At 35.3% G+C, this 20589-nt stretch overlaps 1 protein-coding gene across 2 annotated transcripts in view; it reads left to right on the forward strand.

Annotated features, from left to right (window-relative positions):
- The window catches only part of LOC150077411 (AP-2 complex subunit alpha-like), a 588904-nt gene that overhangs the window by 140249 nt on the left and 428066 nt on the right, over positions 1–20589 (forward strand). For both annotated transcript variants that reach the window (XM_090386478.1, XM_090386479.1), the window contains exon 7: positions 11657–11758. In XM_090386478.1, the coding sequence (XP_090242604.1) occupies positions 11657–11758 (102 nt within the window). The remainder of the gene's footprint in view (positions 1–11656; positions 11759–20589) is intronic.

Here is a 20589-nt window from a genome sequence, read left to right on the forward strand (position 1 = left end):
AAACAGCATTAACGTTTCCCACGCTCAGTGAAATTTTCTCGCACACTGATTTAATTGCAGTACAGTGACTTATTGCATATTCCGAGACCAACATTTTAAAAAAATGATCAAGTATATTGCTTGTAATATTTGTGTTATATGCATTTATCCAAAGCCTAGTCATCACTCAGTACGGTATTAGACATTGTGCATAACGAATGTTGTATCATAATTAATGCAATCAACGCAGTTACTTTTTCGAAGAGTTAATTAATAATGGCAGATAAGAATGAAAAGGCAACAGCGTCTGGGCTCAGTACACAGACTATAAATATAAGAAAGACTGAGTTTGAAAATTTTATTAGATGTTTTGAAGCGAATCGATTCCGGTTAACGACAAGCGGATGTGTGCCATAATTTAGGACTGGCAAGTTTAACTGTAAGAACAGTTATAAAAAAAATAAAGAATTAATTTTAGCAGCAGGAAAGATAGCTGTTCCACTGCAAGCAACTAGGGCTAAGCCGGCTATTAGGATTGAAATGGAGAGACTAACTAATTTTATTGAAGAAAATATCCAATGCAGAATTCAGTTAAGTTAAATATTATAAAAAAGAGAGAGAGAAAGATTAGCCTATTACGGCCTGAAGAAAACTCACCTAAAAAAAATTGTGGAACCATTTAAAACTAGTAAGGGCTGGTTGAATAGATTTAAAATCCAGGGAGAAGCTGCAAGTGAAGATCAAGGAGCTGAAACTTTCAAAAAAGAACTTGTTAAAATTATTGAAGAGGGGTTATTGTGTATTAAGAGGGGCTTAGAGGGGAACAGGTATCCTGTGTGTTATCAGACACTCAGCCTAAAACACTGATGGATCCAATCTCTCTCTATTACAGATGATTTAGGAGAAGTCCGGTTGGCCTGCCTCCCTAAAATCCACTCATGCACACCTTCTCGATGGTAAGCCCTGTTACGTCACTTAGGTGGCAACGAACGTGTAGAGTGGTTCTCTTCAAGGCACCTGGTCAGCGTGAAGAGGAAAAGACCAAACCCTCCAGCATATGAGAGCACAACAATAAAAATGGCCCTCAGTCCCCAGCAGCTTTCACTCTCCCTCTTACGGCAGCGAGAGGATCAGAGTGGAAGCAGAGGGTGCTAAGAATCTCGGGGTACGACCAGGCTGCCATGCACGGAAACTGAACTTGGCCTGTTATAACGTACGATCACTCATCGGTGAAGACAGGATATTAGAGCTGGAAAAGGAATTAGAAAATGTGAATTGGAATATCATCGGTTTGGCTGAAACAAGAAGAAGAAATGAATCACTTATAAGTTTATCAAGTGGACATCTACTGTACACCAATGGAAACAGTGAAAGGAGTGAAGGTGGAGTTGGGTTTCTGGTCCATAAAAATTTTAAAAACAACATTTTGGAATTCAAAAGTACATCACCAAGGGTGTCAAGACTAATACTCAAGATTTCTAAGAGGTACAAGCTAAAGATTATAATGATTTATGCACCAACATCGAGCCATGATGATGAAGAGGTTGAAGAAATGTGCACCGAAATTGAGTCTTCTAGATGAGCAGAAAACCCACTACACTATTATTATGGGGGACTTCAATGCTAAGGTTGGAAAAAGGCAAAACAGCGCAGAAAAAGGAACTATAGGAAATTTTGGAATTGGTGAAAGAAATAAAAGAGGTGAAAGACTTGTGGAATTTGCAGAATCCCAAGGACTGTCCGTAATGAACACTATTTTCAAGAAAAGGGTGAACAGAAAGTGGACATGGAAGAGTCCAAATGGATTAACAACTAATGAAATCAACTTCATCCTCACTAACAGAAGATATATTGTGAATGATGTTACCGTCCTGAATAAAGTAAATGTTGGAAGTGATCACAGAATGGTAAGATGTACACTTGATATAAATGTAGGAAAGGAAAGGAAAAAACTGACTCGAGTAAATAATACAAAGGTCTTTGAGATAACAGAGGAAGAGAAAAAGCGCTATGTACTGGAACTTAAGAACAAGTTTGAGCTGACTGCTCAAAGTTTCTGCAGACTGCTCAGGACCAAGATATCGACGAGGAATATTACAACTTTCTGAAAGTGATAAAGCCCAAGAAACCTACAGGGAAAAAGAAATCCAAAGAAGAAAAAATTAGTCAAGAAACACTTGTCAAGATGAACCGAAGACGACAAATGAAGAGCAAGAAAAACCCTGACAGGGAGAAAATTGAGTATACTGAGTTATGCAAAGCCATTAGAAAGAGACTCAGAGAGGACATAAGAAGATTTAACAAGAAAAGTAGAACAAGCATTAAGGGGAAACAAAGCATTTAAATCAGCAGCCATGAGCAGTAATACAGAAAGACAAATGATACTGAAACTGAAGAATAGCGATGGTGTACTTATAAACAGCAGAGAAGGCATAATTCAAATAACAGAAGACTAATATAGAGAATTATACAAGGAGCGAGGGAATGATACCAGCAGTGGGGAAGATGGATTGCAAAGTAGCAACACATACTACATACCCGATATTCTTCCTGTGAGGTAGAACATGCATTGAAGAAAATGAAGAATCAGAAAGCCCCAGGGGAAGATGAAGTTACTGTAGAGTTGTTAAAATTGGGAGGAAGAGACATAACACAAAAACTGGCAAGGCTCTTCACAACGTGCATTAGAAAAGGTGTGATGCCTAAGCAGTGGAATAATGCAATCATAGTTTTGCTGCATAAGAAAGGAGATAAATCAGAAATTGGAAATTATAGGCCAGTTAGCTTGTTATCCCACATCTACAAGTTGTTCACAAGGGTCATTACTAACAGATTAAAAAGAATAATTGATGAGAATCAACCGAAAGAGCAAGCTGGCTTTAGGACAGGATTCTCAACTATGGATCACCTTCACGTAATATCACAGCTAATGGAGAAAACAAATGAATACAAAACACCATTATGCCTGGCATTTGTGGATTATGAAAAGGCATTTGACTCCATACAGCATAAGGCAATGTTTCGGGCACTGGAAAAACAAGGCATAGATACTCCATATATTATGATTTTGAAGAAAATATGTGAGAGTGCTTACCTCCTTTATTAGACTAGACAAAGACAGTAGCAAATTTAAAATCGAGAAAGGAGTTCAACAAGGAGACACAATATCTCCAAAGCTGCTTACTGCTGCCCTTGAGGAAGCTTTCATAAGATTAGACTGGTTGCAGAAAGGAGTCAATGTGAACGGAGAGTACCTAAACCATTTACGATTTGCAGATGACATTGTGGTCATAAGCCACGACCCCAAAGAATTAGAGGAAAATCTTAATCAGTTATGTACAGTTAGTAAGGATTTTGGACTAAAGATGAATATGGCTAAAACAAAAGTAATGATGAACAAGTATGCCACGGAAAGGGAAATAATGATTGAAGGAGCAGTAATTGAAAAGGTGGAGTCATATACTTATCTGGGACAAGTCATTAGCTCTAATAATGTAAATGTCAAGTGAAGACAAGAATAAATTTTGGATGGATAGCATTCAGGAAATATAGTCACATACTGAAGAGCAATATCCCAATTTGTCTGAAACGTAAAATAATGAATCAATGTATACACCCCACCATGACTTATGGAAGTGAAACTTGGGCACTCACCAAAAGAATGGAAGAGAAGCTGAGAACTACGCAGCGAAGAATGGAACGAATTATATTGGGAATCAGACTTTTAGATAAGTAGAGAAACACATGGATTAGGCAGCAAACTCAAGTAAAGGACATTCTTATCAAAACTAAAGAACTAAAATGGTCTTGGGCAGGACACATAGCTCGATGACATGATGACAGGTGGACTAAGAAAATAACAGAATGATACCCATGAGGAGCTAGAAGAAAACCTGGAAGACAAAGGCGGAGTTGGATAGATGAAATTCATGAGTTTTTGGGTAGTAAATGGATGGCCAGTTCTCAAAACAGAAGGAACTGGAAAGTTGCTGGAGAGGCCTTCATCCTACAGTGGATTGAAAATGGCTGATGATGATGATTGTGTATTATGCTTCTCAAGTTTTTGACAAAGATGAAGCAGGACTTTTTTGGAAACAAATGCCAAAAAGAGGTTTCATATTGAAAGAAGGGAAAAAAAAAACATGCCAAGTTTCAAAGCGGTGAAGGATCAGTTGACTTTATTGTTGGGTGGTAACGCTGCCGGGAATTTTAAATTAAAACACCTATTATTTTACCAGGAAGAGGGCCAAAGTACAACCCAAAATTGACACATTTTTCATGATTAAATTCATCAATTAAATTAAACAAATTAAAATTAATTTAGATCAATTAATTTCATGATTTTAATTGGAATTAAGTTTAATTTTGATACGTAAGTAGTTACCATATAATTATATACGTATGCAATGCAGAATATTTTATATGTACAAATATTTGAATATTAAATATTTTGACCGACATTTGTTCATCTTTTCACTACTGTTTTATTATTGATTAGGAAATATCCTTTTTGCACCGACCGTAACTCCCAAATATATATGTTACTTTATGGGAGTGCAGCACTCGCTTAGTGCGGATTCACCTAGCGCTCTGTTTTTCTGGAACGAATTACAGCATTAAGCGGGGGTCACCTGTATTCTTCATGACCATTTAGATAAACAGATCTTGTCAATGTATTTTATTTTCAAAAAACTTGTATATTTTTGGTATTTGAATTTAAAGAAAGCAAAGCTAACAAAATACTGCTGCTGAAGGAGAAAGGAAGGGGATGGCCACCTTTTTTCCTTTCTCTTTCAGCAGTAGTATAATACAATTATAATTTTATTTTAAATACCATTTTGTAACAGACACTATTTTCTTCAGATGATAACATATGATATTCTTTAGAACAAATGTTTGTTTATAGTCACCTGTTTAATGAATTCTGCATTTTTGCTGCTTTAATATGCAATTCCTTTATGATGATGAAAAATGATAGTAAAGCTTCCTACCTCATACATATGATCAGTAATATTGAAACATTTGTTTATTTTTCTTTAAAACAGATTTACAGTGGAACCTGGTAAACATGAAATATTGGGGACAGTTCGTGTTATTTGAAATTAGTGTTATCCACATTTTACATAATAGAAATTTTCAGTAAGTGAATTGCAATAGATTCATATTAATGAAGTTGTGTATGTTCTTTAAGCAAATCTTGGAGTTGGGTCTGAATTTTCTTCCGTTGCTCATCACTTCTTGTAGGATGTTGTCTTCAATAATTTTAAGGTCGCTGGTAAGTATGTGGTTGTGATATGGATCTATATAATTTTTGCATTTTTCTTCGTGACAGAAGGGTTGATCTGCAGTGTCCATATTGGTTTATTGTGTTTTTATAGTTATAGATACTCATACCTATGGGTCTGTTATAGCTATGTCTGATTTTTATACTGATATTATTTATTGGAAGAAATGTTAATTTTATGCATGATATTTCTGGGATTAATGTAGTTATAGACCCGATTTTGAAATTTTATTATGCAATACCCTTTGGTTGTATTTTCAGAATATACTAATCCTATTCTGAATTAATGATATCTTCTAAAGTGTGTTTAAGATCTATATTCTTGATAGAAATCGTGGTTCTTCAGCCCATATATTTTTTTAATTTATCATAAACTCTAGGATTTTAACATTCTTTCACAAATCTACTACACCTCTTTTTCTACTTTCCTCACCCTGCTAGTTACTAGCAATTTGTATAACTATCACAACCATTTATGCATATTTAATTCAATATATTAATACAACTTATATATATATAAATTTTATTAATATATTGAATAAAGTATGCATAAATGGATATGAAAATTACACAGAGCACCATCATGGTGAGATCCAATCTTTCTTACATTTCGAGGGTATAGCTCTAAAATGGTGATCTCAGGCTGCTAGTTAGTACGCTGGACCGAAACTTTTGGTAACTCTTTAGGAGGCTTCCGGATCAACTAGTGTATAATCTTGCTACCTCTACTCAGCCAGATAGTGACTGGAGGGAGTCAGAGTAATGTTTATGCAGGGGGGGCATTGTCGAGGCCACGTTATGTCAAGGATCTGTGTATATTTTTACCATGTGTACGCCATATCCAAAAATTTCATTACTTCATACAGCATGCCCTCCACACTTTTTCTTACTATCGAATACACCATGTATAGCCAAACTAATAGAGTAAAGCTTATCTACGAAAAGATCTAAACCTCCCAAGCACTTCCTAATTCATTTCACAAATATACGTGGTCTCAGTTCTAATCTCAACGATGTCCATTTCCACTTGCAGTCTTCCGTTGAATGCTGAACTGCGTTACCCTTATCTCCCCTAACTAGCAGTTTCTCTGAACCCATAAGGTATCTGCAATGATACTGGAAAAAATTCTTGCACCATCTTTTTCCAATGAATATATTTCTACATAACAGAGCCCTTCAATGTACAAGTGCAGGCCACGCTGGTAAAAATTTTGTTCCCCTAGAGCTTCGCAGATTCCTTTGAGTTAATCCACGAGGCTTTCAGCATATAGTGTCTGGGCAGAATTGCAGAGACATACATATATTCTGACCTAACTCATGGCATTTTTTTCTGCATGGTCCTATATTTATCCAATAAATGGTCAAGTCATGCTCGTTTAATATCGTTAGTTCTCACATGTATAATAATGCTCTCTTTATCCCACTTAAAATCTAATAATCTGTTGGTAACATCATCAGTTGTTGCTCCCAGCAAACACACCCTAGTTCTGTTCCACTCATCTTTATTTCAAAAAAAAATATTACCTATTTCCCTGATAGTACTCTCCAAATGAAACTAAATCACTTTCAACCGGAGCAGTATGCACTTGATTGTTCTTTTTTTTGGACTTTAATTGCGTGTGAATCATTTGGCAGGTCATGAGATACTCGAGCTCCCTGATGAGCTACTAGTTATATTTGTTTCTATGCCAATTGCCCCTTTCTTTAATGTCTCAAATTCTTCTCATAATGCACTGGGTTCTAATTTTAGATCAGTACTCTCCTTACATCTGGTTCAGAGAAAAGAATCATCAGTTGAGCTCTGTTTGTCTACTAGACTGATTTTAGAATACACGCCACAGGCTGTGTACAATTGACAAACTCACAATCCACACTGGAAATGTCTGCAGGCATTTCTGTCTGGGTCACAATATTCTTGAACTTTGTATTGTAAGTGGGTCTTGTAACCATCATTATTTAGGTAAAATTGTAACTTTAGAAAAATTACATAAGTTAAACTGTTAACAAAACTTTAACCACTGGTGAAGTTAAATTTAAGCTACTGAACAAAAGTTTGGGTTGAGTGGAGAAAAAATATCTCTGTGGTGACAGGGCTTGGCCCTTAGAATGATGATGATGATGATAAACCAAAGTTACATAGTTCCTGTCAAAATATTGATAACAAAGGATATCTCAGTATTAACCTCTGAATAAAAACCTCAATAATTTCAAAAATTAAACCTGCTATGAAGAGCTTCTTTAATGCATAGCCACACAATATAGCCTCATTCCCAGGAACAACAGAGTAGTGGTCATTAGACCACATGTCATGGTGGGCCCTATGCGGCATCCATATGTTCTGTTTTACAAGTTAATATTGTTAAATTTATATGAAAGTAATAATGGTGATACTTAAAAGGAGATATACTCATAAAATTTAAATTCATAAATTGTTTGAACTTTAATAAATTCTGATGATTAAGATTGTATATGGGGGAAATAAATGAAAATACTTAATATGTTCATATCTTATAAGGGCACAAAAGGTGATATAGTTGTACATGTTGGCACTAATGATATTAAGAGTAGGAGACCTGCAGAATTACTTAACAAGTACAGGTCACTGTTGCAAAAAAAAACCCTGAATTAGGGTTGAATTTGAAAGTGTCTGCAATTCTGCGCAGACACGATAGGAAGGAGTATATGATGATCAATTCGGCCCTGGAAAGATTGTGCAAGGCTCAAGGGGTAGAATTTTTTTCAGCCTGGTCTGAACTTGTTAATAGGAGAGACTGCTTCTACAGGGATGGGATACACTTAAATAGAAAGGATGCAAGAATGTTTGCTGATGCTATCGAGGCAGTGTTAGGTGGGTCGGAAAAATGCTAGATTGGGGGGGATACAAGGACTAATAGATTGCCAGTAGCCACTGGCAGAGGTGAAAGTGATTCTTGCACTGCTTCTATTGGGATGAGCAGCAGCCTGGAAAATAATATGCAGGATATTTCAGAGACTGCTGGGAATCATTGGGGTACAAGTAAACACATGGGTTGTGTTAGGGTAGCTAAGAAAAAGAACAGGGCATGTATACTTGCGTGTACACCAATGCTAGGAGTTTTGTAAATAAATTTCATGAATTTGACGTATTGCTCAAAACATCAAAGGCAGATATTGTTGGGATTTCAGAGACAGGATAGGAAGAGAGGAGGGGTTATGCTATTAGTTAAGAAATACATAAAATCCAAGGAAGTGAAGCCAGTCGACATCGCTGGACAGTGCAGTTACGTAAGCATTGGGAGATCAAAATTGAGAGTAGGAGTGTGCTATAGGCCTAATGACTCTGATGAGTATAATAAGAAACTGTACAGGGAAATAGAGTGGGCCAGTAAATCAGAGTCTTATAATGGGGGATTTTAATTTCCCAGATATTGAGTGGAATTTGGGGGCTGGTCACTCACACACTAGCAAGGCTTTTGTGGATTTATTGGATGATTGTTTTCTACATAAGCATGTTTGGGAGGCAACTAGAGGGAGTAATACTCTTGATTTGATTATCAGTAGTGATTCTTCATGCATTAAGAATCTGCAGATAAATGAATCACTAGGTGGCAGTGATCAGTGTGCTGAAGTGGGATTTACTCAGAGGTAACTACCATCAGTGGTAAAGGGAAGGGTTATTGCTTTCGTAAAGGTGACTACGATGGACTGAGACAGTATTTAAATTCTATACAGTGGGACCAACTAATGATGTTACCAACAGCAAATTCAAAATGGGAAGCATTCAAAGAACTTATCTTGGAAGCTACTAGGCTTTATATACCAAGTAAAAAATATTGTTCAAGGTTTAGGCCTAAATGGATGTCAGATGAACTAATGAGACATATGGCAGAGAAGAAAAATGCATTGGATACATACAAATTAACACGTGACACAGAAGCCTATGATAGATACAAGTTGATCTGTAATCAAGTTACAAAGGACGTTAGGCAGGCGAAGGCAGATTACGAGATATCTTTGGCAAGGGATGCAAAGAAAAACAGCAAAGAGTTCTTTACTTATGTAAACTCTAGAAGGAAGGGGATGAATCAGATTGGTCCACTTGATATTGATGGGTCAACTGTTGATGATCCTGCTCAGGTAGCTAACAAACTAAATGAATATTTTGCATCGACATTCACACATGAGTTACTCAGCGAGGGGAATGCCAGAGGTGTATTCAACTCTGGCAGTAAGCTAGAGAATCTTGTAATCTCTGAGAGTAAAGTGGAGGAGAAATTGTTGAAGTTAAACACAAGAAAGGCACCTGGGGTGGATGGGATCTATCCAGTTGTATTGAGGGAGGCAGCAAAGGAAGTAAGCAAACCCTTAGCCATAATTGTGAGAGCTAAGAAACCCATGGGAGGTACCCATGGATTGGAGATGTGCGAATGTGACCCCGATTCACAAAGGAGGATCAAAGGCTGACACAAGTAATTATAGACCTGTGAGTTTAACTTCTGTTCCCTGAAAATTAATGGAGGCACTGGTTAAAAAAGCACTGCAGGATCATCTAGACAAGACTTCAGTTATAGCTCGGACACAGCATGGTTTTGTTAAGGGGAAGTCTTGCCTGACAAATTTGATTGGCTACTATGATGCAGTCACAAAAGAACTGGATGCGAAGAATAACTTTGATATTATATACTTGGATCTTAGAAAGGCTTTTGATACTGTTGCACATGGAAGACTGCTGCACAAATTGGAGCAGTGTGGCATTGTAGGCAAATTGCTGCTGTGGATAAAGGGGTGGTTGGGGGGGAGAAGACAGAGTGGTAATCAATGGACACTGCTCATCGTGGACTAAAGTTATTAGTGGAGTCCCTCAGGGTTCAGTATTGGGTCCATTATTGTTTTCTGTATTTATAAATGATATTGATGATGGTATATCAAGCTTAATGTCCAAGTTTGCAGACGATACGAAGGTTGGCAGGGTTGTCAAGGACACTACTGACATGATGCTACTGCAACAGGATCTGGAATGGTTGAGCAGATGGGCTGAGAGGTGGCAAATGAAGTTTAACATTGACAAATGTAAAGTACTACATATGGGAAACAGCAACCCCAGAGCAACGTATCAAGTCTATGGTACTACACTGACTGTGGTAGAGAATGAAAAGGACCTGGGGGTGGTTGTGCAGGCAGATATGAAGTTCTCTGGGCAGTGCAGATGGGCTGCAAGAGTAGCTCATGGTGTATTGTCAATGATATATAGGAATTTTTCTAGCAGGGATAAGGAGGTGATTATTCCCTTGTATAAGGCAATGGTCAGACCATACCTTGAGTACTGTATACAGGCCTGGAGGCCTCATTTCAAGAAGGATGTAGAGCTGCTGGAACGAGTACAGAGAAGGGCAGCAAGAGTAGTGAATGGAACAATGGGGTGCTCTTACGAAGAAAGGCTTAAGTTTTGCAAATTACAGTGTCTGGAGACTAGGCACCAGCGAGGTGATCTGATAGAGGTGCACAAAGCCTTGAATGGTTTGAGCATGCTCAATGCTGATGGGATTCTCCCTCTTGCTCTGAATAATCACCTGAGAGGGCATAAATTCAAACTGAGGAAAGGCAGATGTAGGATAGACGTGCGGAAATTTGCATTTAGCCAGCGGGTGGTTGGTTGGTGGAACAGACTTCCATCCCTTGTCGTGGAAGTTGATAGCCTAAATAAGTTTAAGGCTCAGCTGGACAGGTATTTCGAACAAACAGAGGGGTGAAGTGGAAGTGGTTATTTTTTTTATTTATTTATTTATTTATTTTATTTTATTATTATTTTTTTTGGCTGATGCTGCATAAGCTTGCTTTCTTGCATCAAATGCCTATGCTAATCATTTAGTAATGCTACACTGGTGTTTTTGTTTGGCCCACAAGCTCCCTGAAAGTTGTTGGTGCAGCCTATTATTTTGGCATTTATGGTTTTGACACTCCTAGTTTAGACAGTTTATAAAAATTAAGATGTTATGTCAGTTTCCTAAATTGATCATTATTGAAGTTTTAAACTTTAAAGTAGATACAAAGATTATTAATAAAACTAGAAGTCTTTATTGGGGGGGGGGGGAATTGTTGTAAATAGTTTGTGCTGTGAGTCATATTACAGTATATTTGTGAATTAGTGACATTAAGGCCATTGGGTAAATTATTTCCTCCCTCCCTCACTTTGTAGAGAGCTATTATATATAGCAATATAAATTGTTTCCTCTTTGCTTTTAAACATGATTTAAACATGCCGCATAAGCTTGCTTGCTTGTGTCGTATGCCCCTACTAATGCTAATTTGCAAAATTAACTTGATATTATTTTATGGTATTTAAATAAATATTAGTTTATAAATATTAAATAAATAATATATGTATGTTCATTTACCATAAATTTTTCAATAAAGGGAGTTGTCACTTCAGCAGCCAGTTTGATTGATGCTTTTGTGAAAAAAAATCCTGAAGAATATAAAGGTTGTGTGTCACTAGCAGTTTCCAGATTGAGCAGGGTAAAGATTTATTTCTTAAAGTTCCATTCTATGATTATATTTTTGTGACTTATAGCTTTAGTTTGGTATTATATTTGTGTGATTCATTAAAATTTTTATTAGATTTTATCATTTTATCATTTCTTAATAATAATAAAAATAAAAAAATAAAAAAAACCCACATTTTTAAATATCTCTGTTGTTGATAGTCTTGTAAATCCAAACCTGTAGTAGCATGTGAATGGTAATATGCTATTACAGAGTGGTAGAGTAGAAGGAGGGGGGGGGGACAAAATGGCATTTGTCTTAATACAAAATTTTAGTTGTAAAGAAAATGTTTTTTCAATAGTGTTACTTGCAGTTAAATATCTTCTTTATATAAATAAAATAATTCCATTTGGTGAAGTGGGAACATAGCATCTATAGAATATACACCACAGAGCTTCTTAGTGGTGTATATTCTATAGATGCTATGTGGTGTTGACCACAGCACTTCTTAGGATTTTCTTATCTTGTCATATTTTATATAAGCACTGTTTAATTTCACTTTGTCTCTTGGGTTTTGACTATTAACAAGAATGCATCTCTCAGATGCACCATGCTTTATTCATACTGAAAAAAAGAGGAAATATTTTCCCATAGCTCTAATTTAGTAAATGTATTAGACATCATTATATTAAAATATGAATAGATATGCGATTTCTATTTCTGTTCCTATTTCTCACACTACTATGCTTTAAATAATGTTAGTTCTTTTGGAGTTTGATCTTTTATGCTGTTACAGTTAAGCATATGCTTGTTATTTTTTGTGAAATAATGATATACTACTTGTCATAAATATTGTCTACAAGTATGTACTACTTGTCATAAATATTGTTATACTGTACTCTGCTGTATATTATAGATCTCTTATGCTGTAGCTTTGAACAGCAAGAGCCATAGTTTAAAAGAAACAGTACTGGGAATCAGTAGTTCTTGATATGTTTCTATTATTGTCACAATATATTTTACAGTTCACAATAACACAGTATGCAGCTCTGGATTTAAAAATATAATGAATGATATTTTTAAAAGTACATTCATTGTATTATAATTAATGTTTTATTGAGTATATTGTGATGTTGTTATTTTAGTTTAATTTTATGTAGCAGGAAATATTATTTTTACTTTGAAATTAAAGTAAAGTCTTTTATATGGTGCTTACTGATGATTCTGTTAATGGAGATATGAGCTTTTTTTTTTTTTTAAAGGAGACAAATGAATTAAAGAAATATGCACATAACTTTGGTACATTAAAGTATAAATGTGGAACTGAAAGAGATCAGAAACTGTTAGTACTATTCTCTGACAAGTTCATAGTCGGCAAACATTCAGAATTAATGGGAGATAAATTAGGGAAACTTAAATAGTGGTAGGTCATGTGTCAGTTGGATATCTCATAACTGTGTATTGTTTAAATTTATAAGAGGAAATTTTATATCATTAAGGTACTATGAATATGGAGATTTCAACAGCAACATGAGCATTGAGTAGTTAATTGGTTATATTGGAATGTTTTAATAGTATTCATATTTCTAGTTAAAATGGGCAAATATTGATCTATATTAAATATTGGCAATATGTCTGCATATATATATATATATATATATAATATCCGATAATTCAAAATAAAACAAAATAAAACATAAGCCAGTAGTATGGCAAAAACTGTAAGTGAAAATTAACATAAAAATAACAAAATAAAATAAACCAACAGGGAGGGGGAAGTAAAGGTAATAAGACATAAACAGTAGCTGAAAATCCCCTATATAATTTAGCACTTTAAATCCAATTAATAAAACCGATATGAAATTTAAAATAATGCTAATTATATTATAATTTAGCAGTAACACCCCCCCCCCCCCCGACGGTACCAGTTTCGAAAAATGTGAAATATCACCAAAAAAAGAGTTAAAAGAACTACTAAGAGAAAAACAAAATATCAAAATAATAGACTGACCATTATGCCCCATATCAACAGAGGCCCACAAGGCCAATAATGGTCATGGAATAGCTGCATTTAAATCGCTATACAAATCGTCGCAAAGGTGAAAATATATATGTATATTATTAATTGCAATACAAATTGGAATCAGAAATGTGACAGGAACTGTTCAGAACATGCTATGTCAAGGAGCTGGATAAATTTTTTCTGTGTCTATGTACCATATCCAAAAATTTTATTAATCATAGATGATCCCCCAACTAATGTCTTATATACACCAGTACATCAAATTAATAGAACAATCTACTTAACTGTGAAAAAATCTAAACTTCTTAATTTCCTTGCTCATTTCACAGATTTGTGGTCTCAGTTTCAATCTAAGTTATGTTCATTTCTACATATAATCTGCTCAGCCCCACTTCCTTTTCTGACACAATCGCAATTATCAGTTGACTCAACCACCACTCATCTCAATTCCTTAATTGTTTGTTTCAGAGGTTGTACTTGTGTGTGTGTGTCGGAGCCGCCTTAATCTGGAATCTTCTCTTTTTGATCTCCTGTAGTTTAAAATTATCCCATTCTGTCAAATTCATATGTTGCTTCTGCCATTTTCCCATTTCTCAAATCACCCAGAATTTTTTTTAATTTTCCTTGGTGATTTTAATATACACACCTCCGGCAAGTGTCAGTTTTCTAGTTATGTGGAGTCAGCTCATTGAGATGCTGAGGCTTTTGTGATTCCCTAGCTGAGGCTTTTGTGATTACCAATTACCTTTCAGAAATCTTAACAACCCTAGCATCTTCTTCGAGAGGAGTGTTTCCATTTACAATGGGTTTCCTCAGCCTACAAGTTATTTCTTGTTAGGAATTTTTTCCCCGCCATAAAGTGCGGTTCAAGGTGTCTTGGTCGGTTAAGCCTCGGGCTGTCATGCACTCCCGTACTCCATCCATCCCTGTTCTCCTAGGTTTTCCTCTTCTCCTTCTTCCAGGAGGTGTCCATTTCAGGATAGCCTTTGGATATCTGTTTTCTTGCATCCATTTTACATGTCCATACCATGTTAGACACTTTTCTTTGATGGTGTCAATAATAGTCTTTTTCACTTCCATTTTTTCTCTTATGTCTTTATTCCATTTTCTGTTTCTTCTAGAAGTTCCTGCCGAGCGTCTCCAAAAATCCATTACTGTGGAGAGCAATTTGTTTTCCACTCGCCTATTCAATGTCCAGGTTTCTGCTCCATACAATAGACGACTTTGTACAGTCATTTGAAATATAAGTTTCTTTGTTTTATTTAGGATATTTTTGCTCCACAGAACAGAGTTTAATCTGCCGACAACCCTAGCATATATATAAAAAAAAAAAATCTTAATAATCCTTCAAAGTAAATGTTCGTGGGCCTCGAGGTACTTTAGATCACAACTTAACAAGAGCTTGATGGGTGGCAATTAATCTGGTTATGTGCTACTTTTATGCTCTTAATTTTAATTCTAACCAGTGTTCTAATGTTGTTTCGAGATATTCTCTGGTATTCATTGATTCCATTCACACATAGTTCAAAACCACTTTTATCACTGAATCTGAAGAAGCAGATAAGTAATTGTAATTTTTTATGTAATGATTTTACTTTAATATCTAATCGACTCTGTCAGCATTTTCAGGCCAACTTGGCTTGCTGTGCACCACTTACATTTTCTGTAACTGCTTTACTTGTTGCCTATCATATCTGGATCCTATGCCATTAAGCTATGATCAAGCACCTCTAGCTATACTCTAGCATTCAATCATTTGAATATAACCCACATTCCTAGGGAATTTCTTTTCAAATGCTTAAATTTTGAAATGTTGAAATTTTCTGTACAATTTGTTTAATTTTAATTGGAATTTTCTTCTTACTATGCTCTTTAGGTACAATACTATCAGTTTACACAATGTTGTAATTATAAAACATGAATTCAATAAATTTAATTAAAATAAATGCAACACAAAAAATCACATCAACTAAAGCAGTGTTTCCCAAAGTGTGGTACTTGTATCACTAGTGGTACATGGAAAGTTTTAGGTGGTATGCGGCAAAAATAAATCATTAAAATTCAAAAGACAATTTTCAAAATAATTAAATGGACAATATTTCTGGCTGCACAAATTGTAACAATACTAAAGCCACTATTTCAAGTGTCGGCATTTTCGTTTTATGGTTTCAGATTTTGTTAATTTTCACATAAACCATCTCTTGATAGTGTTTCGCACAAATGGTCTACAGCAACTAATTCTGTTTGTATATTGCAAAAAGAGATGACTGGATTGCAAGCTCTGAATAAGTTTGCTTGAATTGGGAGGGGGGTGGGGTTAGTAAGTTTAGAAACAAAATCACTAAGTTGTACTTACATATTTTTATTCTTCCAGCCGCAATAACACATATTTATAGACCTTTAACCAAAATAATTACTTATTTTTTGCTGCTCCATTTTCAAACTTTGCTGCCAGGTCTCTCACTCTTTTCAGCAAACACTAAGTTGAAACACTCTTTTCAACAAAATCACTAAGTTGTACTTACATATTTTTATTCTTCCAGCCGCAATAACACATTTATAGGCCTTTAACCAAAATAATTACTTATTTTTTGCTGCTCCATTTTCAAACTTTGCTGCCAGGTCTCTCACTCTTTTCAGCAAGGGTAGTTGAATTGGACAGCATTCAGTTTGTTGTTCGTACCAAGCCATCTTAGTCTCTAGTGCGGCAAATGCCTTAGCATGTGTAGGCTTATGTTGACATCATTTTCTTCATTGTTGTCTTCGTCCGTATCATTTTTAGGAACTCCACTTTCTCTCATATTCACAGTTTCGTTTTCATTTAAAACAGGAAACCCTATAGCGGGGATGATCAACTAAATTTGTGATGCGATCTACTTTTTTCCTTCAAAATGTGCCGCGAATTTCATTGCACATGGTTAAAAAAAGTTAATCGACACATATTGAAAAATGTTGTTTATAAATTTAAAAAATTAAATAAGATTCAGAATTCTTATTTTAAATTCATACGTACATAAATTTTTAATTTATGTGAAGTTTGTGTCTTCATGTTATCTGCCAAGCTTTCAAAATCTGGGGTGTACTGTAATAAGGCCAACCATAAAGAATCTTCTGTATGCAAATCCGTAAGAGTAGAGCGATGCTTCCTCTTTGTTTGTTTCCAATACGAAAAGGCCAATTCACAGATATGTGGAACCAAAACATGAATTTAAAAGTTCACTGTATTTTTTTTACATTTGGGTACTTTTCTGGGCAAACATATTTCCAAGTGTTTTTCTGATGATTTGGCTTTTTGGAAGATATCGTTTTGCAATGTAATAATTTCATTTTCAAGGAATATTTTCTCCATGTGAAAAATAGAAGCAATTTTTTCTGCAATTTGTTTCGTATTTAAGTCGACATTAAATGGATAAGAAATATATTGAACAATGTATCCCCTTGATAATGATCTTGCATATTTGCAAAATGATTGAATTTTTTTTCCTTTTAGATCCATAGCCATTGCCAAAAATTTTATATTTATATGCAGAAATACTACTGTAATAATCATGTCACCCACATTTTTATTTTTTCCTTGTAATTTCAAATTCAGATCTTAATTTACTGGTAAAATCTGCCAAAAAAGCCAGATCACGCAACCACTAGCTTGTAGCAGCTGATAATCATCTCCCCTTTGATCAACAATTTTTTAAATTTCATTCAGCAAATTTCGAAATCTCTAGAAACTTATCCGACTCGGCCACCTCCCATTTGTGTGTAATATCAGATCTGGTTCATTTTCATTGAGTTGCATTTTGAAAAATTTCCTTTGAAGAGATGGTCCTCTGATGGAATTTGCGATTTTGAAAGCTGTGTCCATAACACTTTTTTAGTATTTAATCTTTTGCTGGCTAACACTTGTTGGTGGATGATACGGTGGTAACTCAAATCTGGGAATTCGTCATTCTTTTGGCACAATGTGATGAATCCGTTAAGATGCCCTGTCACTGCTTTAGCTCCATCTGTTGTTATTGATATGAACTTAAATAGTGGTAATTTAATTTTTTCAATAAAATTTTTGTATGTGTTAAATATATCAAGACCTCTAGTTCCTTCTTTTAGCGAAACCATACCCAGCAATTCTTCTCTAGTGGCAGAAACATTGAAAACCACACAAATAAAAACGAACAGTTGAGCTGTGTCACCTGACCTATATAGATTCATCCAGTTGTAAAAAATAGGACCGACGCACAATTAGCAATATGAGCATGCAATTGTTCGTTCACATTTTTACTCATTTTTTCGATGCGTCGTATCACAGTATTTCAAGATAATTGTAGGTCTTGAAGAACACTTAATTTCAATTTTGTTAAAATTTTCAAAAAGAGAATCTGTTATTTCTAAAAATGTGCCTTTTTATGAACTGACTATCAGAAAATGGTTTGCATTTTTTTGCAAGAAGGTGACTCACTTTAAAAGATGCTGCAGTTACTGTTTAGATTGTAAATTAGGTGTCATGAAGAAATTTTGTTGTGTGAATAATCTGTATTTAAGTTCTTTTGAAATATTTTTTTCTAAGGTCACTCAACTATATTAGGCGGAAAATCCGATTGGTATTTACCATAGAGTGCGTTGAAGTGCCTTTCTAAATTTCCTTTTTTGGGTGTAGCCACAGAGGCATTGCAAATCAAACAATATTTTTCTTTTATCATTACAAAAAAAAGTATTCTAGTTCCCACTCTTGATGAAAATGATACATTTTACTCTTTCGTAGTATTCATTTTAAATCAGAGTATTAAATTAACATATAAGTACTGTCCAGTTACTAATGTTAAGTAAGAAGCTAAATAAGAATTCGATAAGAACTAAATAAGAATGCTCTCCACAATGTAACGGCGTGAATTTTCACAAGAGAAGTCTAGCGGCTGCATGGCAACGAGTAGTCACATGATTCAGCGGATTTGTAATAAGCGTTTGCAAGTGGGGCGCATAATAATAATTATAATATTTAGATTTTTACTAATCTATTTTATATATATATTTAAGATTCGTCGTGATCGACCAAAATTAAAGCCACGTTCGACTCATTGGCCACCCCTATAGCATCAATATATTATTTTCCAGTCATGCCCTTGCATCACCTTCATCGCAATCTTCAAATCCAGGAAAGAACTTGATCATCTCATTCAGTATTTGTTCATCTTCTACAGTTTCTTCTGCAATGTTTTTTTTTTCCAAGCATTTTTTAAATAGTGTGCATTGAGTGATTCCCACGTGTCAGTTAACATGTAGCAGCTTTCCTTGAGCTTTTCAATTTTTTTGAAAAGCTACAATGCTATCTTCATTGTTTTCTGCTAAAAGTAAATGACACAAGACATGTTTTTTGTAGATTCTCTTCAAATTTTCAGTGACTCCTGTTCCACTGGTTGGAGGAGTGAAGAAACATTTGGTGGAAGAAATATGCCGAATCTGTAATCTATTTTGTTTAATGTTTCCACTGAAGGATATGATGGTGCATTGTCAAGGATAAGGAAGACTTTGCCCATTTTGCCTTCTCATTTACAATACTTCTTGATATTGGGAATAAAATGGTTAAGTAAACCAATCAGTAAACACTTCTGAGTTCATCCATGCGTGTGTTTTTTTTTTTTTGTTTTATAACTCACAGAGAGGCAGTACACATTAAAATAATGGGGGGTTTCTTTGATTTTCATATCAACATAAATGGCAAAGCATGGGTCCCATTGGCATTAGTGCAAACCATATCTGTAATTTACTATGGTTGTCATAGCAAATTACAGTTATTTGTCAGAAGGATTTTGAGAAATCTTGAAGCTAAGAAAGCTCCAGGTCCTGATGGTATTTCTCCACTTGTCCTCAAAACCTGTGCTCCTGAATTTCTCCTGTTCTTTGCCAACTTTTTCACTTCCTTACTCCAAAGGTGTTTTCCCTTCTGCTTGGAAATTTGCTCATATCCAGCCAGTTCTTAAAAAGGGTGACAAATCCCTCCCATCCAGTTATCGTCCCATTGCAATTACTTCTACTGTTTCTAAAGTAATGGAGAAATCAAGTACCTGCCAACTCTTAAACTACCTAGAAACCTTCCGTCTGATCAACGATCGCCAGTATGGATTCGGTCAGTGTCGATCCACTGGTGATATTTTGGCTTATGTTACCCATTTATGGACAAATTCAAGGGAAATGTTCGGTGAAACACAAGCAGTTGCTCAACATCTCAAAGGCTCTTGATCGTGTTTGGCACAAAGGTCTTCTAAACAAGCTTCCATCTTATGGTTTGCCAACTGTTTTTTGTAATAGGTAATGTAGTTTTTCTCTCTGATTGCTCACTGAGGGAGATGGTAGATGGCTCTCTATCTTCTAACTTCTCCACTAATGTTGATGTTCTCCAAGGTTCTGTCCTTTTCCTCTAGTATATTAATGACCTTCTTCCATTGACTGGAAATCATATCCATAGTTTTGCTGATGATAGCACAGTGCATTCCACTTTCCATTTTGAGAAACCTTGCCCTGCTCAATCAGCTTCAACTTCTCGAATATCTGTTACCAATTCATTAAATGCCGATCTCCAGGTAATTCTCCAGTGGGGCAAAGACAACTTAGTTGATTTCAATCCTTCTAAAACTCAGTCTTGTCTTATATCCCTCAAAAAGGATTCTTCTGCTCCTATGCTTATCTTTGGTGACGCTCAGATTTCTACGCAAAATGATATATATCTCTTTTGGGGATTACCCTGACTTCTAATCTCTCTTGGCACAAGCACATTACAAATATTGCTTCTTCTGCATCTAAAGAACTTGGTTTACTCTTTCACTCTTGGTGTTACTTTTCTTACAAATAGCTG

Source organism: Mastigoproctus giganteus, chromosome 12 (genome assembly GCF_048544385.1).
Source record: "Mastigoproctus giganteus isolate SK-2022 chromosome 12, ASM4854438v1, whole genome shotgun sequence".
NCBI classification, from domain to species: domain Eukaryota; kingdom Metazoa; phylum Arthropoda; class Arachnida; order Uropygi; family Thelyphonidae; genus Mastigoproctus; species Mastigoproctus giganteus.